The sequence below is a fragment of the Cebus imitator genome, unplaced genomic scaffold (genome assembly GCF_001604975.1).
Source record: "Cebus imitator isolate Cc_AM_T3 unplaced genomic scaffold, Cebus_imitator-1.0 Scaffold620, whole genome shotgun sequence".
NCBI lineage: Eukaryota > Metazoa > Chordata > Mammalia > Primates > Cebidae > Cebus > Cebus imitator.
The window spans coordinates 370,107-389,267 of NW_016107935.1; the positions used below are offsets into that span (position 1 = coordinate 370,107).

The following is a 19,161-nucleotide window of genomic DNA, read 5'->3' on the forward strand; positions in this document are numbered from 1 at the left end:
AGGGTTTTACCATGTTGGCCAGGCTGGAATTCATCCTTTTTTATGGCTAGATAGTATTCCATGGCATATCTGTTCCACATTTTCTTTATCCAGTCTATTATTGATGGTCATTTGGGTTGGTTCTAAGTCTTTGGTATTGTGAACAGTGCCACAATAAACACACATGTGCAAGTGTCTTTATAATAGAATGATTTATGATCCTAGGGTATATACCTAGTAATGGGATTGCTGAGTCAAATGGTCTTTCTAGTTCTAGATCCTTGAGGAATCACCACACTGTTGAACTAATTTCCACAATGGTTGAACTAATTTACAATCCCATAAATAGTGTAAAATTTACAGTCCCACCAACAGTGTAAAATCATTCTTATTTCTCCACATCCTCTCCAGCATCTATTGTCTCCTGATTTTTTAATAATCACCATTCTAACTGGCGTGAGATGCTAACACCATAAAAACCCTAGAAGAAAACCTAGGCAATACCATTCAGGACATAGGCATGGGCGAGGACTTCATGACTAAAACACCAAAAGCAGTGGTAACAAGAGCCAAAATAGACAAATAGGATTTAATTAAAACTAAAGAGCTTCTGCACAGCAAAATAAACAATCATTAGAGTGAACCGGCAATTAGAACCAGCAACCAGCAGAAAGGGAAAAAATTTTTGCAAACTACGCATCTGACAAAGGGCTAATATCAAGAATCTACAAAAAGCTTAAACAATTTACAAGAAAAAAACAAACAACTCCAGCAAAAAGTGGGCATAGGATATGAACAGACACTTCTCAGAAGAAGACAATTATTCAGCCAACAAACATATGAAAAAAAGCTCATCATCACTGGTCATTAGAGAAATGCAAATCAAAAACCAAGGTTTTTATCTTTTGCCCTTTGGACCTTCTTGGATCTGGAAATGACCTTGACAGCTGGCTTATACAGCCAATGCATTTAAACACAAGGAATCCTGTTTCCAAGCACTAAAAGTTCAGGACCTCTGGCCTGATAGACAATGGAGAATTCCATGGTCTAAAATTGTTTGAGAGTCAAAGAATCATAATTTAATTATACAGGTGTTTGATAATAAAGCATCCTAAATATCATTACAACAAAGATTGTACCAGAAAGCCATTTCCATGTTCCATTTGATCATCCATGGCAACAGTAATTTTTACCAGCTAGTATACTCCAGTATGCTAACCTCCATTCTGATAAAATTTCAAAATTTATCTCATATCCATGATTTTGGAGCCTAGGCTACTAGAAACGCCAGTTCCAAAATGTTCTTTTTGGTGAAATACCACACAATGGTTTCTCAAATATTGATCGAACTAATGAACACAGGTTGTTATATCCTTAAATTCTATTGCTTCTATGGCAAAACACATTTTCTATCATTCCTTACAGTTATACATAAATATCTTGTTTCATTGTTATTTTAAACTTCTAAAAATAATTTAGAATATGTAGTAACATAGAAGAAAATATTACTGGACCACGGAACATAGCCACATCATATCAACAGTCTTGAAGGAGGAGAAGCAGGAGAAAGAATAGGAAGAGGACAGGGGAGGGGAAGAGGAGAAAAAAGAGGAGGGCGAAAGAGAGGGAGAGAAGGAAACAAGAAAAAAGAATAAAGGAAACCATTTATATTAGGCACTCACAGCACAAATCTCACATTAACTCAATTTGCATGTGCTTTCATGAATTTGATTGAAGTCCATTTATTTTATTTCAATGGAGATAAATATGCATTGAGACAGAGCTATAACTGTTTGATATTAGATCAGAGTATGCTTAAACATGATAAGATTTTGGTTTCAGGAGTTTTGAGCAATTAGAAGATGACATTTAAACACAGCAAAATAAAGAATATTTAAATATTTTTTAAAGTTTCTAGGAAGCATGCATATTTCAAAATACATACTAATTCCATATACTGGCAGAACAAAAATAATTTCTCAATCTGATATTCAAGTCCTGTGTTATCTGCCTCCATTTAACTAAATCCTTACCATTAGTTAATAGCTACACTGTCCTCCAGGTAAGGCAGTCTGAGCTCTGTCTGTCCCTGGAGGATGCTATATTATTCAGCATATGTTCATACTTTTTGCCTGTTTGGTGAATTTCTATGTGCTCTCTGTGCTTGCAAGATATATGACTTTTACCAGCTGTCTTTTGCAATCTCTCTGGCTAACAATAATCTCATTCTTTTTTTACCCCACAATAAGATATAAAGGCTGAAATATATTTGACTATTTCATATAGCTCTGTGTTTTTGCTACTTGTGTCTTGGGGTTTTTTTCTTCACTGGAACTCTGAATTTTTTAAAGATTAGAACTATGTAATATATATCTTCAAAAGTATTGAGCAATTTATGAGCTCCCCAAAATATACTAAATATTTAATGACTTGAATTCAAATATTAAATAGGTATCTATTGATATAAACATATATGTGTATATATACATTTATTGATGCATATGGAAATGTGTATATATGTCTATACAAGTATATTTTTAAAACGAAATTTCTCCCGAAGTACATCCAACAAAAAGGGATTAAATCTATAAAAGATAGTCCATTTTCTGTTTAAAATGGAAAGCTGAGTATTTCCAGTACCAAGCCAACACAGTAAATCTCAAATTAAACTTTCTTGGATCCATATTTGAAACCAAGAATTGTACATACAAGACAACTAAAGTGTTAGAAACCAGAAAGCATTTTTATGTGTTACCTCATCCCTTTGAAAGTACGTATTCCTTGGTTGTTTGAACATGCCTGCTTTAGGGCTGCCTAATTAGCTATGTGCTATAAATACAAAAGAAAGCATCTCAAGATTTATGAAACCCACCACTACAAGTTACCCATATTACTGCCAATGAGAACATACAGTAAATAAAGAAGAAACTCTGACAGACTGAAAGATAAGAAGAGCAGGTATAGCATTGTCATGTCTTCTTGTAATTAAATACTGTAATTTTGGAATAGATTGGTATTTGTAACAAATGCAACAAAGGGAAGAGCTGGAAACTTTGAGGCCATAACATATGCTAGAGTGAAAAAATATCATAAAAAAGGTGTCCATTGCATAAAGACTGGAAAGTTGTGTTTGCCACAGAAAAAGAGTACTTTAAACACTAGTGAATTTAGCATAGTAGTGCCATATAAGGTTAACATTTAATAATTAATTGAATATTTGTACAGTAGCAACCAAAAATGGGAAAGCAAAAACAGCAAAACAATTTCATTTACAGTAACATTAAAAACATAAAATTATAGTAATAAACTAAGATATGCAGAACACCTACATCAAACACTGTAAAACATTGTTGAAATAAATTAAGAAAGACCTTAACAATGGAGAGATATACCACATTTACAAATTGGAAGACTATTCTTAAGATATCACTCCTCTTTTACAAACTGATCTATAAATTCCATTTATTATCAAATAAAATTACAGTAGGATTATTTTAAGAAATTGACAATGCAATCCTAAAATTTATATGGAAATGCTAAGACATAAAATAGCTATAAAAATTTTGAAGAATTAAGAATAATGAAAGATACATATTATTAAATTTTGAGACTTACTCTAGGTCAACAGTAATTAAGATAATGCAATACTGTTGCATGGACAGACAAGTGAATCAATGGAATAGAATAGACAGTCTAGAAAGAGACAAACACAGAGCTGTTTACTTGACGGTCTACAAAGGCAACAATGCAATTTGAAGAAGGTATATTTACAAATAGTACTACAGAAACTGTATGGAAGTGGGGCCATTAATCTTATAGCAGATAATGTTGGTGCCACAAGATTCCTTCAAATATTTTTACCAATTCTGTGTACCATTTTCTCTGCTTTGCCATGACTTGCTGCTAATGATTTGCACCCGAGATTCTCAAACAATTGCCTATGGATTATCTTCCTTTCTAAATCTCTAAGGGGAATCAAAGTGCCTCGAAGATTTAATTTCCAACACCAAACTGATGGCCTGTAGCTGGTAAATAACTAGTTGCAGAAGATATAAGCCTAGATCCTTTGCCACAAAATGGTCATCTCTGTAGTGCAATTCTGCTCTAGGGAGTCTTTCAAAATCAGACTGAGTCTGGGACTTCAACTGAAATAGCACCCTTGCATGGCTTCTTTCCCTTTTTGGTTCTGCTTCCCTCTATATCTTATTGGTTTCTTTTTGGAACATTTAACATTTCCTTAATAAATCACTTGCACCAAAGCTCAGGATCCACCTTTGAAAGGACTCAACCTAATATATTTCTAAACCATTCCACACATACATCATGTATTTGAGATGAACCATATATTTAAATATGAACACTAAACATGCAAAACTTTTAGAAGAAAACATGAAAAAAATGCTTTGTGGTATTGAGGAAGAAACAGATTTCTTAGGACAAAATAAATACTAACCATAAAATAAAGCAATAAATTTGGTATCAACAGAACTAAAATCCTTTTCTAATACAAAACAAAACATTGTGAAAAAAAGTAATCTAAAATTATGGAAAATATTTATAATGCTTATATCTAACAAATGACTTACATCTAGAATATACAAATAACTTATTTAAATCAATAATAAAAATAATTCAATTCATTAAAAATAGGCACGTGAGTTCAACAAGCACTTTACAAATAAGATAGCTTAATGACCCATAAGCTGATAAAAAGTTGCTCAACACTATTAGTTATTAGGGAACTGCAAATTAAAATCACTAAAAGATATTACTGTATACCCAGCAGAATAGCTAAAGCTAAACAAGGAAAAAACCTGGAAAATATCAAATGTTGATGAGGTTGCATTAAAATTGAAACTTTCCTACATTGCTGGAAATGGTGTAAAATAGCACTATAACTTTGAAAAATGCTTGAAAATTTCTAATAATAAATAGACACCTATTTTATAACTTAGCTATTCTACTCCTAAATGTGTGCTTAAGAAAAATGTGTGCAGATGTTCACAAAATGCCTTTTATAGAATATTTGCAGTAGCTTTAATAATAAAGGCTCTAAACTAGAAATGACCCAAATGTCTGCTAACAAGACAGACGCTGTAATCCTACATTGAAATACTATTTAACAACAAAAAAGAACAAACTACTGATCTTCTCAACAACATGCAGATGTCTCAAAGACATTATGTTGAACGAATGAAACTAGACACAAAAGAACTGTGTGAAATTCAAGACACAATGTTGAGCTAATGAGATCATACACAAAAGGCTACACAGGGTATTATTTCAATATCTGAAGCCCAAGGCAGGCAAAACTAATATACATAATCTAAGTGCCTAAATTGGGGTAGGAAATTGTGCATATACACTGAAAAGTAGCATCAAAGATCCTGAAGTGTACTAGGTTTGGATTATATTTTTGTGTTTAGTGGCTATTCAGAGATATAAGAATTAAAAAAATTTATCAATGCATTTTAACATATAAAATATATACATCAAAAGACTATTAAAATAGAATTGAAATGGAAAATTAAAAAACCCTCAACCATACAGAGGATAACAGAAAAATGCAGCTTGGGTGAAGACGCATCCAGTTATCACTGAAAATGAGAAGTGATTTAGGAATAAAAGTTATGGTCTCAGAATGCAGTAAAGCACTTGAACTTGAAGTTTTGTCATAATGAAGTACACAGAAATTCAAGGTATCATTCCAACTTGCCTGGATGTGTATTCCATAGTTAAAATATAGAAATTAAAAGGTACCACTTTCATAAAAGCTGTCAAAGTCATTTCTTAATCAGATGTTTGTCAATATCATAAAAGCAAAAATGTTCTAATAGAAAAAGAGAAAAAGATTAGCTTTTCTATGTGAATATTTACAAATATGATTATGTAAAATACAGAAACTGATTAAAATCATCTAGATCTATAATTTTAGGTTATATTGACAAAATACAAAAAATTTGAAGGAGAAATAAAAATATTTTTGATATGCAAGATTCACTATTTAATATTTTGTTTATGTATTTGTATTGCAGAGAAATACTTATTTAAGATTTTTAATAAAAAATGAAAGATAATCAGTAGTGATATTAAATTACTCAAGTGCATAGATTAAAAACAAGGCCTAGTCCACAAAACCATTGGAAATAAAATAAATATCAAAGATCCTTTCTTTTTATAGCATAATACAACAGATGCCAATTATAACAAAATAGATTTTAAATACTCCTATGAAAAGCCAAAAATATTAACCTATACTTGTAATGGAAGTATTCTTTAAAAGAAAGAAGCACAGAAAAATAAACAAAAGGGTTAGTAAAGCATTTCAAAAAGACAAAGAAAAAGAAAGGAAAACAGTATAACTGTTAGACAGAATAGAATCCCAGGCAAAAAGTTGTTATGAAACAGAGACTGGTCGAACATTATATAAACAAACACTTGTGAATCTCATTGAGCTAAATAACATGGTATCAAACTATAAGAATAAAACACTATAATAAAAGCAAAAAGAATTTGACAGAAATATAATTCTAATAGTATCCTCTAATAGACTGTTGTCATTCTATAACTTTTGCATTGCTTCATGACAAATAGGACACAAGAATATTAAAAAATATAATACATTGAACCAATTTTTTCAATATATGTGTGTATTCTAAGAAAACCAATCACTAATTTTTTAAAAATTTTAAATGCATTTTAAAAAGCTAATAGAAATTAATAAATAAAAAAGCTTAAATAATATGAAAAACCTTCTAAACTTTTTTTAATACTTTAAGTTTTGGGATACATGTGCAAAACATGCAGGTTTGTTATATAGGTATACATGTGCCATGTTGGTTTGCTGCACCCATCAGCCCATTATCTATATTAGGTATTTCTCTTAACACTGTCCCTCCCCTTTGTATATAACGTTCCCCTCTCTGTATCCTTGTGTTCTCATTGGAAAAATCTTTGAAATTTAAAAACTGAAATATACTGAACTTTATAAAATATTTAGGAAAAAATAACATTTATATCATTACGGGTATAATGAAAATAATAATACTACATGTCAAATTTAAGGTCAGAGTCAAAATCTTACCACTCACTCTGTCTAAATTCTACTAAAGAAAAGTTAATATCCTTAAATGTTTGATTACTACAAAAGACAGTAAATATATTAATAAGCATTTTATTCTAGTTGGAAAAATGTATACCTTAAATGCCTCCCAAATAGGTTAAATAAGTACAACAACCAGAAATGATAAATTAGAAAATAAAAAGATCAGATATGATCATTAAATAAAATTTTAAAAATAGAATTACTAAAAGGGTAAAGTTCTTTAAAAATCTAACCAAGAGAGACAAAGAGAAAAATAAACAAAGTGAAATAAAAGTAAAAAGACTCTTCCCCAAAGGGCTTTTAAGTGTATCAGAAAAATAAAAATTGAAAAGTTCTCACAATTAACTCAACAAATTATTGAAAATGTGAATAGGTCACCAACCAAAATATTCTGTATCCCAACATCTTCACAGATAAACTATTTTATGGCATCAGTATCACATGCCTCCTTAGCTCAGAAAACTATTCCAAAGCAGAGGAAAAAAATACAAAATGCATTTTACAGTAGTTAGATGCCCTAGTTCCAAATTTACAAAATTAATGTATAAAAAGGAAATTATAAATCAATGTCAATATAGAAATATGATGCAGAAGTACTGAAAAACCTATGCTCCTTTAAAAAATGTATTATACAGTATGAGTGACTGATTTGTTTTTCTTGGAAAAGCAAAGTTGGCTAATATAAAAGACTTTCAAAATATCATAATAATTCATCCATTTATACACAAACACACACATACACAAATATTCAATGCAATACATGTGGGGTATTCAATCAAGAAAGTCTAAATTCCATGCCTGATACAATCTTGTACATGTTTAGAAATAAACATATTAGTATTATAGTCAGCTATGCTAGCCAAGTCAGTCATGGTGCCTATCCTGCACAAATTTCCATTCCAGATGATGTCACCCTGCCCAGGGTTCCAGCTCAGAAAGTGACGATCAACCAGACCATCAGGCTGGTTCCTCATGAGGTGATCAGGCCTGAGTGTGCCCCACATTGCTATGTCTTGTACTAAATGCTTGTATTAAAATGCTTGGACAATTATTAGCCATGGTAAATAGTACAGCCAGTGATCTCGCTCTTCCGAGAACTTGCACAAAAGAATATTGTGAGTTCTGTTCTGGAATAAAAGGAATAGTGAAAGCATATCTTAGATATGAACAGTGAAGCACAGATACTGATAGCAAAAGAGAAAAATCAGAAGGGTCATGAAAGAAAAGCATACACTAAAAGTCAATAATTTCACTCCAATTTTCTATAATTTTTAAACACAAGTGGCAGTTTATGGGAACTTCATCTTAGTTATGGCCTTGGTCTTAGTCTTTTGTTCCTTAAGGCAAAAAGTATAAATGATCTCAATCTAACAGCCATAATAATTCTGAAGCACTTGGCATTGCTATGTGAATCAGGAATGCAAGGATGTCCAACAACCAGGAGTATATAATTACCATAGTGGTTGTTAGCTCTTCCCAACTAAATAAGTTTAAATAGGAAAAATAATTCCATACACTTGCATGCACACATCAGAATAAAAGGCACATCTATTATTTGAAATAATACACTTATATCCCTTAAAATACTATGAAAGCAGACCCAAAATGTGCAAGAGCAAATATAAAAGTCTAGTGAAGTGAGTAGAAACATGAAAAACAAAAAAACAGAAAGAAAATCCAGTGCTATGTCACCTTTAATTAATAATAAAATTAAGAAAACACAGTTGGACTCAAGATATTCCTGTAACACCCAATATAACACCCATTAGAGTTTTTTTAGACATTAGCACTAAACAATTAGTTACACAGATGGAAGAAAACTCCCCATTAATAATAGTGGTGAAAAAAAATCTCAATTCACATGACAGTAAGTGTAACTGGGTACAGCAGAAATATAAATAAAACTCTTGTGAACAATTTTTTTAAATACCTAGAAAATAGAATCCAGAAACTAGTTGGTACAGGAATATTCATTTGGGATTTAGTAGAACTTGTGTCCACATATACAAAACTAAGTAATGGATGAATCAAATATGTTTATGTATTTTTAAACAATTAAAATACTAGAAACATATCTTCATATAGTAAACCTGGGATTTTTTTTTAAGCAGGACAGAAATTTAGTATTACAAAAACTGAGCACTTTTGTATTACACTAGATATCACAAATTATGTTAAAATTTAATTGTTAGGAAATTTTGATTAAAGGTGGAACAGTATATACAACTTTTTCCAGGAATACCACTAACATGATATTAAAAGGGTTAAAATGAGAGTGAAGACATTTGTTTATAAAGGTGTACAAATATCAACAATAATAATATAAGGATGTAATAATAATAAAATTCAAGAAGCTAGAAAACTTATCTGATAACTGACAGCCGGCTTGAAAGTACTAAATTCTAAATCAGCAATGGATAAACTGGAACTTGATTTGGACTCTATAGCCTCAAAAGACTAAGAATTTGAGCATCAAGTAAATCTGAAAAAGGAGTTAAAAGCAGTGTTCAAAACCAGAGAAGTAATTGAAAGTGTATCTGTCAATAATTAATGTGTCTATATTAGGGATCTCCATAGATACAGAATCAGTGGTGTGTGTGTGTGTGTGTGTGTATGTGTGTGTATATATGTGTGTATGTGTGTGTGTGCATACTCACATGCATATTAATTTATTTAGGAATTGGCCCACATAATTACGGAGCTTGACAAATCCCAAGATCTGCAGTCTGCAAGCTGGAGACCCAAGAGACCCAATGGTGTGTTTCCAGTCCAAAGGACCTGCTGGCTTTATACCCAAAAAGGGACAATGTTTTGGTCTGAGTACAATGGCAGGAAAAACTAATGTCTCAGTGCAAGACAATCAGGCAGACGGAGTTTCCTATTACTCACGGGAATGTCAGCCTTTTTGTTCTACTAGGGCTTTTAATTGATTGGATTATTTGGTAAACTAAAATTTTGATAAAGTAAAGCTGAACATCTCTATACTGGGCACAACTGAGCATGGTGCTACCATTTTGAAAATAAAGTGATTAAGGGAAACACTGCTCATGTACTGATATTGAGACCTTCTAGAATGTTTTTTCTATTTTGTCCTCAGAATGTTATCAGCCAGGATCATATGATCCAGATAAAATTCTCTGAAAACTGCAACCATTCCAAGATTTGAAATAATATGAGCTATTATTTCTTCAAATATCTTTATGTCCACTCCCTACTTTTCTTCCAGGGCTCTAATTACGAGTATATTAAATGACTTGCTATTGTTTTACAGATCAGTTAGTCTCTATTCATTTCTTTTCCATTCTCTTATTTCTGTGCTTTGTAGCTATGTCTTCAAGTGAAACACCTGTATAGCCAGAACAGAACTCATGAAATAAAATGTCACCATGTAAAAAAGAAACAAACAAACAATATATTACCAAAACCACGTAGGGCCCTATCATGTCCCCTCTCTAGCCAACAACGACTCGTAGACATTGTGAATGTTACACTGCTGAATGTTTGGGGGTTTCGTTTTCCATTCGAATGTGTTGAAGTATGTTTTGGCAGGCAGTAATGTTATCTTTGGATCAGCTTGGCCTTTCTGTGGTTTGTCTTTATTTCATTAGGGAAATTCCAGAGTAGACTGAGGTTAACCTATGCCTCCTGCTAAGGCAAAACCCTTGTTAGGTCATTAATAAATGGCTGAGAGCTTAAAGAGGTATCTCTGTTCATACTACATGAAATTGAAATGTCTCCTAGAACTGTGTGAGCTTTAGAATATGTACCTTGCAGCTCCTCAGAAATCATTCTTTGTCTGAACTTGTGGGGTTTTACTCATGAATGTTCAAATTAGTAGTTAGCTAAGAACTCCAGGAGACCCCATATAGATATCTAGATTATTTTGTTTGCCTAGCTCCTTTCTTTTCAGGATTTTGTGTCTCAAATTTTAACTTCCTGTACCTCTCAGACTCTGATCTCTGGATTCTCACTATGGTGTCCTTGGAATCTCATTCCTTTCATCGCCATTCAGCAAGTGCCTCTAGTCAGAAAGCCAAGGTGACTATAAGGCTCAATTCATTTGGTTTTCTTCCCTCAGTCACCATAGTCCCATGCTACTCATCCAATGTATCAAAACTGTTGTTGATATATTTTGCTGTTTATAACATTGTTTACTATGGAGTATAAATCCAGTCCAAAGAAATCTAATGATATTCCATCACTGTTAGAAGTGAAAATTCTCTGCTCTCTCCAATTCTCTTTGAATCGCTTTACAATCATGCTAGTTTAATGACTAATCAGTTAAGTAACTTTAGACACTTCATAAGAGAGTCATGCTTCTCATTTTTTGAAATGTATACTTTTACAAGGAATAGAAAAGTGTTGTTATGTGTAGTTGTCATTAATCATTCCCTCTTAGGAAGATATATAGAAGTATTTGTAGCTGAACTAATATAAAATGTGGAATATGCCTTAGTCTGCTAGCAAGAAAGGGGAAGAGAAGTGGGGGAAGAAGAGATAAATGAATTAAGGTTTGTCACATGTAGATAACTGTTGAAGCAGGACGATCAACGTATAGGGCCCATCATACTATTTTTTATAACTGAGAATTTCATGAAATAGAGATAGAGATAGAAATGGAGATAGAGAGGGAGAATGGAAGGTGTCGGGGCAAAGTTGGGGGGGATTGAGGGCAACAGAAGCCTTACTTTGTACTCCAAATTGATGATATTGAGAATCAAAGAAATCAGACTGTATAAGAAAGAAAGCATATTAAATATCAAAAACTTGAGCAGCCCAAAGACTGTTTCTATTAGATTGTCATTTATTGCTTTAATGCATGAAATGAGGCACCCTTCTTGCAGTGCCTCATATGGTTCTGGAAATAAAAGTGGCCCTAAGTGATATTACATCTCACTGCATATGGGTAAAATACTCTGCAAGTCCCTGAGTAATGAATTACTATCATCTGACCAGAGCCAATATCAATTTAGCACATGCAACCAGAATTTGCAGTCCAGATTATAGAAAATTATCATCATTCTCATCCTCTGGCTTTCAGCTGTGAGTCAAAGAAAAGCACTAGGTAGCTTGAGGGTCGTAACCATTAGGCACATCCTCCAGAGACAAATACAGGTTGCCATCTGAGTGATAAAGACTGTTAGGTAAAGTTGAGGAAGTGCTTGGAGTGGAGCTCTAGCACTAAACATTGGGATAAATGGCTTCCCGAAACCTAATTTACACAGGTGATGCTAGGTGCTGAAAATACTAAGTCATCAGAAATAAAATGTCATTGCTCACAGCCTTTCCCAAAATAATGCTGGAGCACCATTTTTTTTTTTAAAGGGTGTTTTTCTTAACCTCAAATGCTTAATTATAGATCACTTATCAGAAAACCGGCATGCATTTCTCTTTCTCTTTTAAAGCATGGTCTTTGCCTGAAGAAATAATGGCTGTTTCTGCATTGGCTTTCACTAGTATCTCCTGCACACATAAAGAATTAGAGAAAAGAATAAAGCAGAGAAATAAGGTGAATTTTAAAAACACAATATTCAGACTATGATAGAATCCAGATTCCATTGCACTTAAGCCCTATGTAGTTTCTTTGTAAAGTTTTCCTTTGTGATCCTTTTTCAGAGATTGTTCTGGTGATAATTCAAAGATTTGGGGCACATTTTGATCATGAAGTTTCCTTCGGACCACTGTTTAATGAACCTCTAATTCCAACTACCTGAAGGGATGCTTGGCTACAGTTCTGGCCAACCCCTGATACATTCAACTAGAGGTGAATCGAAGTTCAAATAGGTTTGCTAAATCTAAGTCACCTTTCTGGAGTGGGTTTGCAAAGTCTTGCTTCTGCAAAATATACAACAGTTTGGAAATTCACCTCCAATATCTTTGTCCTACCAATATCAGTGTTTAGGAAATTTCTTTGCCAAGACTCCAAGGAGAGCTATAAATAGAAAATCTGTGTTACTCAGCGGAAAATTTCTGTAAGGATTGGTAGCATAAATGAAGGCAACCAAATATTGTTTTACATACACAAGTGGCTGGTCAGTTTCAAATGTTCCAAGACACTTGCATCCAGTAATTTATGAGCTCTTGAAGAATACATGATTCTATGAGTAATCCTCAGCATAATTCTCAAGTATGTAGGATCAGGATGAAAACTGGAAAAAATTAGTTAGGTAAAAGAGAACATTTGGTGGTAACTAATGAACAACTAAATGTCTATATATTTGTATGTGTGTGCATGTACTCATATACATGTATGTATTTATACACATACATATCTTTAAAGAGTAAACACTATTAGGAAGGTTATTGTATGTACAATTACATAATCTTTTTTTCATAGTAAAGCATTTTGGAAAAGTAAGCATGTTAAAGTCAAACAATAAATTATTTATGTGTGTTATGGGAATAAGAAAAAACAAGAATGTAAAGGAAACAAATAGTTTTCCATTTTGTTCAAATTCATCCTTGAATTGTATTTATTTTGCTTGATCCATTTATGGTTTTCCTAATACAGTTTTTAAAAAATGGTCCCAACACAATTTTTAATGCCCTTGTCTTATTTGTTTTTCTGTATGGTTTGCAATTGGCAATTGCTGTCAGGTCAGTAACCAATTCATCCAAAGTTATCTTTTTGATGCCTTATTTTTGGGGACTACTGTGAAATTAGACATAAGTCATGTTTCAGTAATGGAGGTGACATTTTATTTCTAAAAGATGAAGTAATAACTTATTTTGTACAGGGAAACAGATCTTTCCTGTATAGCTTAAAAATGTACTGCGTCCTATCTGGGGTTCCCCAACCACATGCAAACAATGTAAGGGAGAACGGGTTTTTTCTGTAGTTCTTTTTTTTCCATCACAGTTCTGTTAGGTAATACTTTATAAAATGTATTTTATACATATTATATATAATTTTTTAAACAATCTGAAAAAAAAACAGCTATTATTGTCCTCACTTCCCGATAAGAAACCTGTAACTCAGAAGTTTAAGTAGCTTGTTACAACCATACCTAAAAACATGTTCAGCTTACTTATGTGTTTGTCTCTAAAGAAGTACCTTTGGAGGGGGAAATACCCAACAAGTAGTGAATCTGTCCCAATATTATATGTCACACTGCAGACTATCAAAGGAGAATTTGGTAAAATAGTGGCAAATATTAAAGATACTTAAATCAGCTCATGATCTAGAGAACACTTACAAAAATAATTGTTTCCCTTTTCTCAGGAAATGTACATTGAAGTGCTAATTAAATCATAGGCACAATGGTTCAGTTTGCTGCCTTTGCTACAATCATTCTCATTATCATTGTCTAATACTGATTAGGATTGTCCTAGGATGTTGGGACATCATGCTAAGATCTTGCAACTTATGAAAGTTATGCAATATAGCTAGATTTAAGGAAAATAATCAGATATGAGACCTAATTACCATTTTTTCACTTTGAAGTTCACATTTACACTGGAGAGTATAGCATAGCATCTGAGAAGGAACAAGCCCATTGTGGTCAGACAGACCTGAGTGACCATGGACAAGTGTTATATCATCATAGTGCAATGCTGTTAGAAAACTTAGAGTTACATGTAGCTTTCAGTACACTGTGTGTTATATAAGATATGCTCAATAAAAGTCTTTATTGTCATTGTTATACCTTCTATTGTTATATAACTCAGAAGGTACATAATCAGGTAAAGTCATTTCATGCTGACAAGTGAGTAACCATGTTGTCTTCTTGACACATAAAAAGAGGCTAAAATATTTTCTCTTCCTCCAATTTCTTAACACTCCCAAAATTAAATAAATATGTTTTGAAAAAGAAGCTTTGAAAAAACAAAAACCCAAAAGAAGCAAATACAGAATGCCAAACCTTCACAACTTTGTGCAAAATGTTCTTACAATAAAAAATTTAGCCCAGTGGCCAGATACCTTAAGAGGGCAATGTTGTCACTGCAAAGTGATTAGAGTTTAATGAAGTCTTTTGTGAGTAAATTAGGGAAAAAAAAGTTAGGAAGATCATGACCTTACAGTTAATTAAACTTCTTGAGGCTGCTAATTCCTCTATAGGTTGACTAGTAAAGAGTGGTACTAGCATACTTTTTAAATACGAACATATTACTCACTCATGGAAAAATCATACAGATAGCTTTTAAAAAAGCTTGCCTTCTTCTTAAACTAAATATTGCATTGTAAAGAAAGTAAAGTACTGAGTCAAAATCTACCTTAATTTTTCCAAGACAACGGGGCCAAGAATGTAAGAGCAAAATATCTGGTTTCATCAACAGAATAATGTTCATTCTGAGCTCATCAATTATGAACTATAGAATTTTGTGCAAACCATTTAATCTTTCTACATATCAGTTTCTAAGCTGAACAATGAACTAGTAATACTTTCAATGTAATAGTATTAGCGCAAGTACTAAAGGGAATAGTTCCTATATGTGCCTTGCATGAAATAAGTTGTCAATAAATATTAACTTTCATTATTTTCAAGTTACACACAAAACAAATGACTTAGTAATACAAGCATCCCATTTCTACAAGTTATTCCTATCAATTTCTCTTCATGTCAATATTGTATTGCTCTAAAAACAACTCAACAAATAAAAATAACAACAGAGGGAAATCTCAGGAACAGAATTATATAAATATCAAAGATAAGGGCTCAATATTTAATCAGAAATCAATAATTTGAAGCTTTAATTATACAATATTACCTGATTTTAAAGATATTTCCCATTTCTATATAGAGATTTTCACAATATTTTTGCATATTGTCATTATGAAAATTGAGTTTAAAATATCCTAATTTTTCTTCCTATATGAGTTTGAACTCATATAATTTGTTCCTAATCCTCACTTTCATTTTTTCAGTCTTTACTTTGAAATGTAAGCATAAAATATCAGAATTTATCTTCTGGGAATAGTAAGTTGAAATATGCTCCTTTAATAATATTTATTTTGCCAAACTCCTGTTGTGCTTTCAATTTTTTTAAACTTTAATAGTAAAAAAAAAAAAAAAGTAAAGGCTTTAGGCTTTTTTCAAAAAAGGGATTTTTGTCAGCTTTGGAAGAAGTAGAAAGAAACATGGCATAAGAATGCCTCATCTTCCAGAAAACAGCAAAAGGCAAAAACAGATCATCACTAACAGAAGCTAAATGGCAGCATGGAGTTGAGCTCCTAAAATACAATTGGTTCTGCCAGGATAAAAATGGAACAGAACCAAGATATTATAACGAGAATCATTTTGTTACTAAAGAAGACCCCTTTCACAATGGGTGCGCAGTTGAATCCTAGTGTGATCATTATAGGCTCATTTTCCTTGTTCATGTTCCTGTGATAAAGGCCTTGGAAGAAGCACTGGCATTTTAAATTGCTCAGTCTTGTTTGCAGACTTTTTTTTCTTTTTTTCTTTGAATTTCTCAAAAAAAAAAAAGTTATTTTCCCATGTTACTAGAAGAGAGAGCAGCACTGTGAATGCACAAAGAACAACAGTGAAGGCCACCATAGATTATCAGAGCATTGACAAAGAAAGGGAAATTACCTGTGGACATTTGCTCCAAATTCCCCATTCAGACATGACACATTCATTGGGACACATAAGAGAACAGGACTGGGTTTCTGGGGGAATTTCATCCTGGTTGCACAGGTTGCTATCCACTGCTCCACCTTCACTATCAGCAGTATTCACACACCTGTAAAGCAAGGTCACAAAATATAGCTTGATTATTTAAAATAGTAGAGAGTATATTTAAAATATTTATGATATATCATAGTAACTGACCATAGTTAAACATAAGATAAGACCAGCACAGAAACCAAGAGGAAAAAAAACTTTCCTCCTTTAGTCAGTCAGGCTTTGTGAGCATTAACTCCGTACAGAACCCTTTATTCATAAGGGCAATGGAGAACAATGGAAAGACTAGAGGCAATGGTTAACCTTGGACTAAAGGCAATGGTTGCCCTTGAAGAACTTTCAATTTCAAGAGACCTTTCAAGGTCAAGCACTGAGGGAATATTCTTTCGATTGCACTGCATCTTGAAGGCTCTTCTTCTCTGAATAAATCCATCACTTTGTAATAGCTAGAGCCTTCCTACTTCCTGTGGCTCTCTTAAACCTTTCCAAAACTTCTATTTGATACCATGTAAAATTTCTGAAACTTTGTCTCACCCATTTCTAAAGTCATGGCAAAGTAATATGTAAAATAACTGAATAGGTATTCCTTCAGGTAACTTCTGCATTTCAGTAAACAATTTTTCAAACCAAAAAACAACAGGCAAGGAGCAAGTATTTTCACATAGCAATTGATCACACAGCACAGATGTATGCATCATGGGTGTGTGGCCTATTCTGTGTCAGGTTTTGAGATGCTTACTGGCAACAATGAGATAATCACACTGTTGTTAAGAATGATAAAGATTCAATCAAATTAAAACCAGTGTTATACCAGTGTATGCTGGCCAAAGTGGATTAAAGTTTAAAAGCATGGAAGATATCAAAAGCTGGCAAGAATGCAGAGCAATTGTAATTAATTCTTCTTTTTCTGCTGATGGAAGCATAATCTGTTTTGAAAACTGGTGGGGAATATCTACTTTAAAGCTAAACCTATACATACTCTGTAACCCAACAATCCACTTATATTTCCATAGAAATGTATACAAATGTATAGCAAACCAAAAACCAAAGCCAACTGAAAATGTTCACAGTAGCACTATTCATAATGAACTGAACTAGAAACAGTCCAAATGTTCAGCAAGAGTACAATCTATGAATATATTAAAGTCATGGATATATTAAAGTAAATTAATCAAGGTAAATGCCATAAAATGATGAGAATGAATGAAATAGTATGAGTGACAGTTACAAATATAATGTTGAACAAGAGAAGCTACACATAAAAGAGTATATATGATTCCATTCCAATGAAGTTAATGAATAGGCAATACTAATCTAGGGTGTCAGAAGTCAGAACAGTGGTTACCTTTGGGAAATGGTTAGTGACTGATAGGGACTTAGGTAGTCTTGATAATATTTTGTTTCTTGACCTCTGGGCTGTTTACACGGATATGTTCACATTGTTAAAATTCATCCAGCTGTACCCCTGTGATGGGGGCATTTCTCTCTGTCTACATCACACTCCAAAAAGAAATTAATTTTATAATTATTTTTCAAAATTATTTAATAAAGACTATGTGCAAGTATCTTTTGCTAGCTGTTGGGATACAAAGTTGTTTTTTGTTAGTGATTCATTTAGTCAATATTTTTGATAGCTTACCATATACTGAGTCCTCACCTGGATGTTGGGGTATAGAACGGAAATAGAGACAGACATGATCCCTAGTGTTATGAGTATTTTGTTCTAGTGATAATAATAAAGATGAAGATAAAAATGACAATGATGATGAAATAAATCATGCCATTTGCTGATCTAGCAATTCAGATACAATGTCAAGGTCAAGGAGTAAGTGCTTTAATAACAATACGCTAAAGAGCTTTTGGTCCTCCCCAGATTATGATATCCTAATGAATTATCCTGCACTTTAAACGTTTCTTTTATATATACATTAAAATAGAAAAAGAAAATTTCAGGAACATTTCAAAGTAGCTGATCACACACAGAAAAATAAAACAAACTTTATGAGCTGCTAACTTATGAAAAGTTAGATATTGTATAAAAGAGGTTAGCAGAGAATGGTAGACAAAAGGGTTTTAAGTAATGCCTTCTAATATAGGGAGGCATAGTATAGAGTACACTATGGACTTTAATGTATCCTGTGGTAAAAGTCAATAGTAGAAGGAAAATCCATGGAATAGCTTAAATGTCCTTTCCTGGACAAACTAAAAAAAACCTGGAAATTGCTTCCCTTCCTGCCTGCACACAATCTGCTGATGTTCGTTTATTATTTTACTGAGAAAGAAGAGGGAAGACTTCTGATTAATGACATCCAGTGAATGTATGTATTAATCTCCATTCACTCCCAATATGTCACAAAAGCAACAGTACAGAAATTTGTTACCAAAACAATAATAATAATAACAATAATAATGGAGAGGGGAAGGCATTACCCTACAAGGACAGAGAAC

General features: G+C 32.7%; 1 protein-coding gene across 1 annotated transcript in view; it reads right to left on the bottom strand.

The window, feature by feature from the left end:
• THSD7B (thrombospondin type 1 domain containing 7B) overlaps positions 1-19,161 on the bottom strand; it is a 569,933-nt gene that overhangs the window by 80,999 nt on the left and 469,773 nt on the right. The window contains exon 17 of the mRNA XM_037734459.1: positions 16,621-16,771. Within this exon, the coding sequence (XP_037590387.1) occupies positions 16,621-16,771 (151 nt within the window). The remainder of the gene's footprint in view (positions 1-16,620; positions 16,772-19,161) is intronic.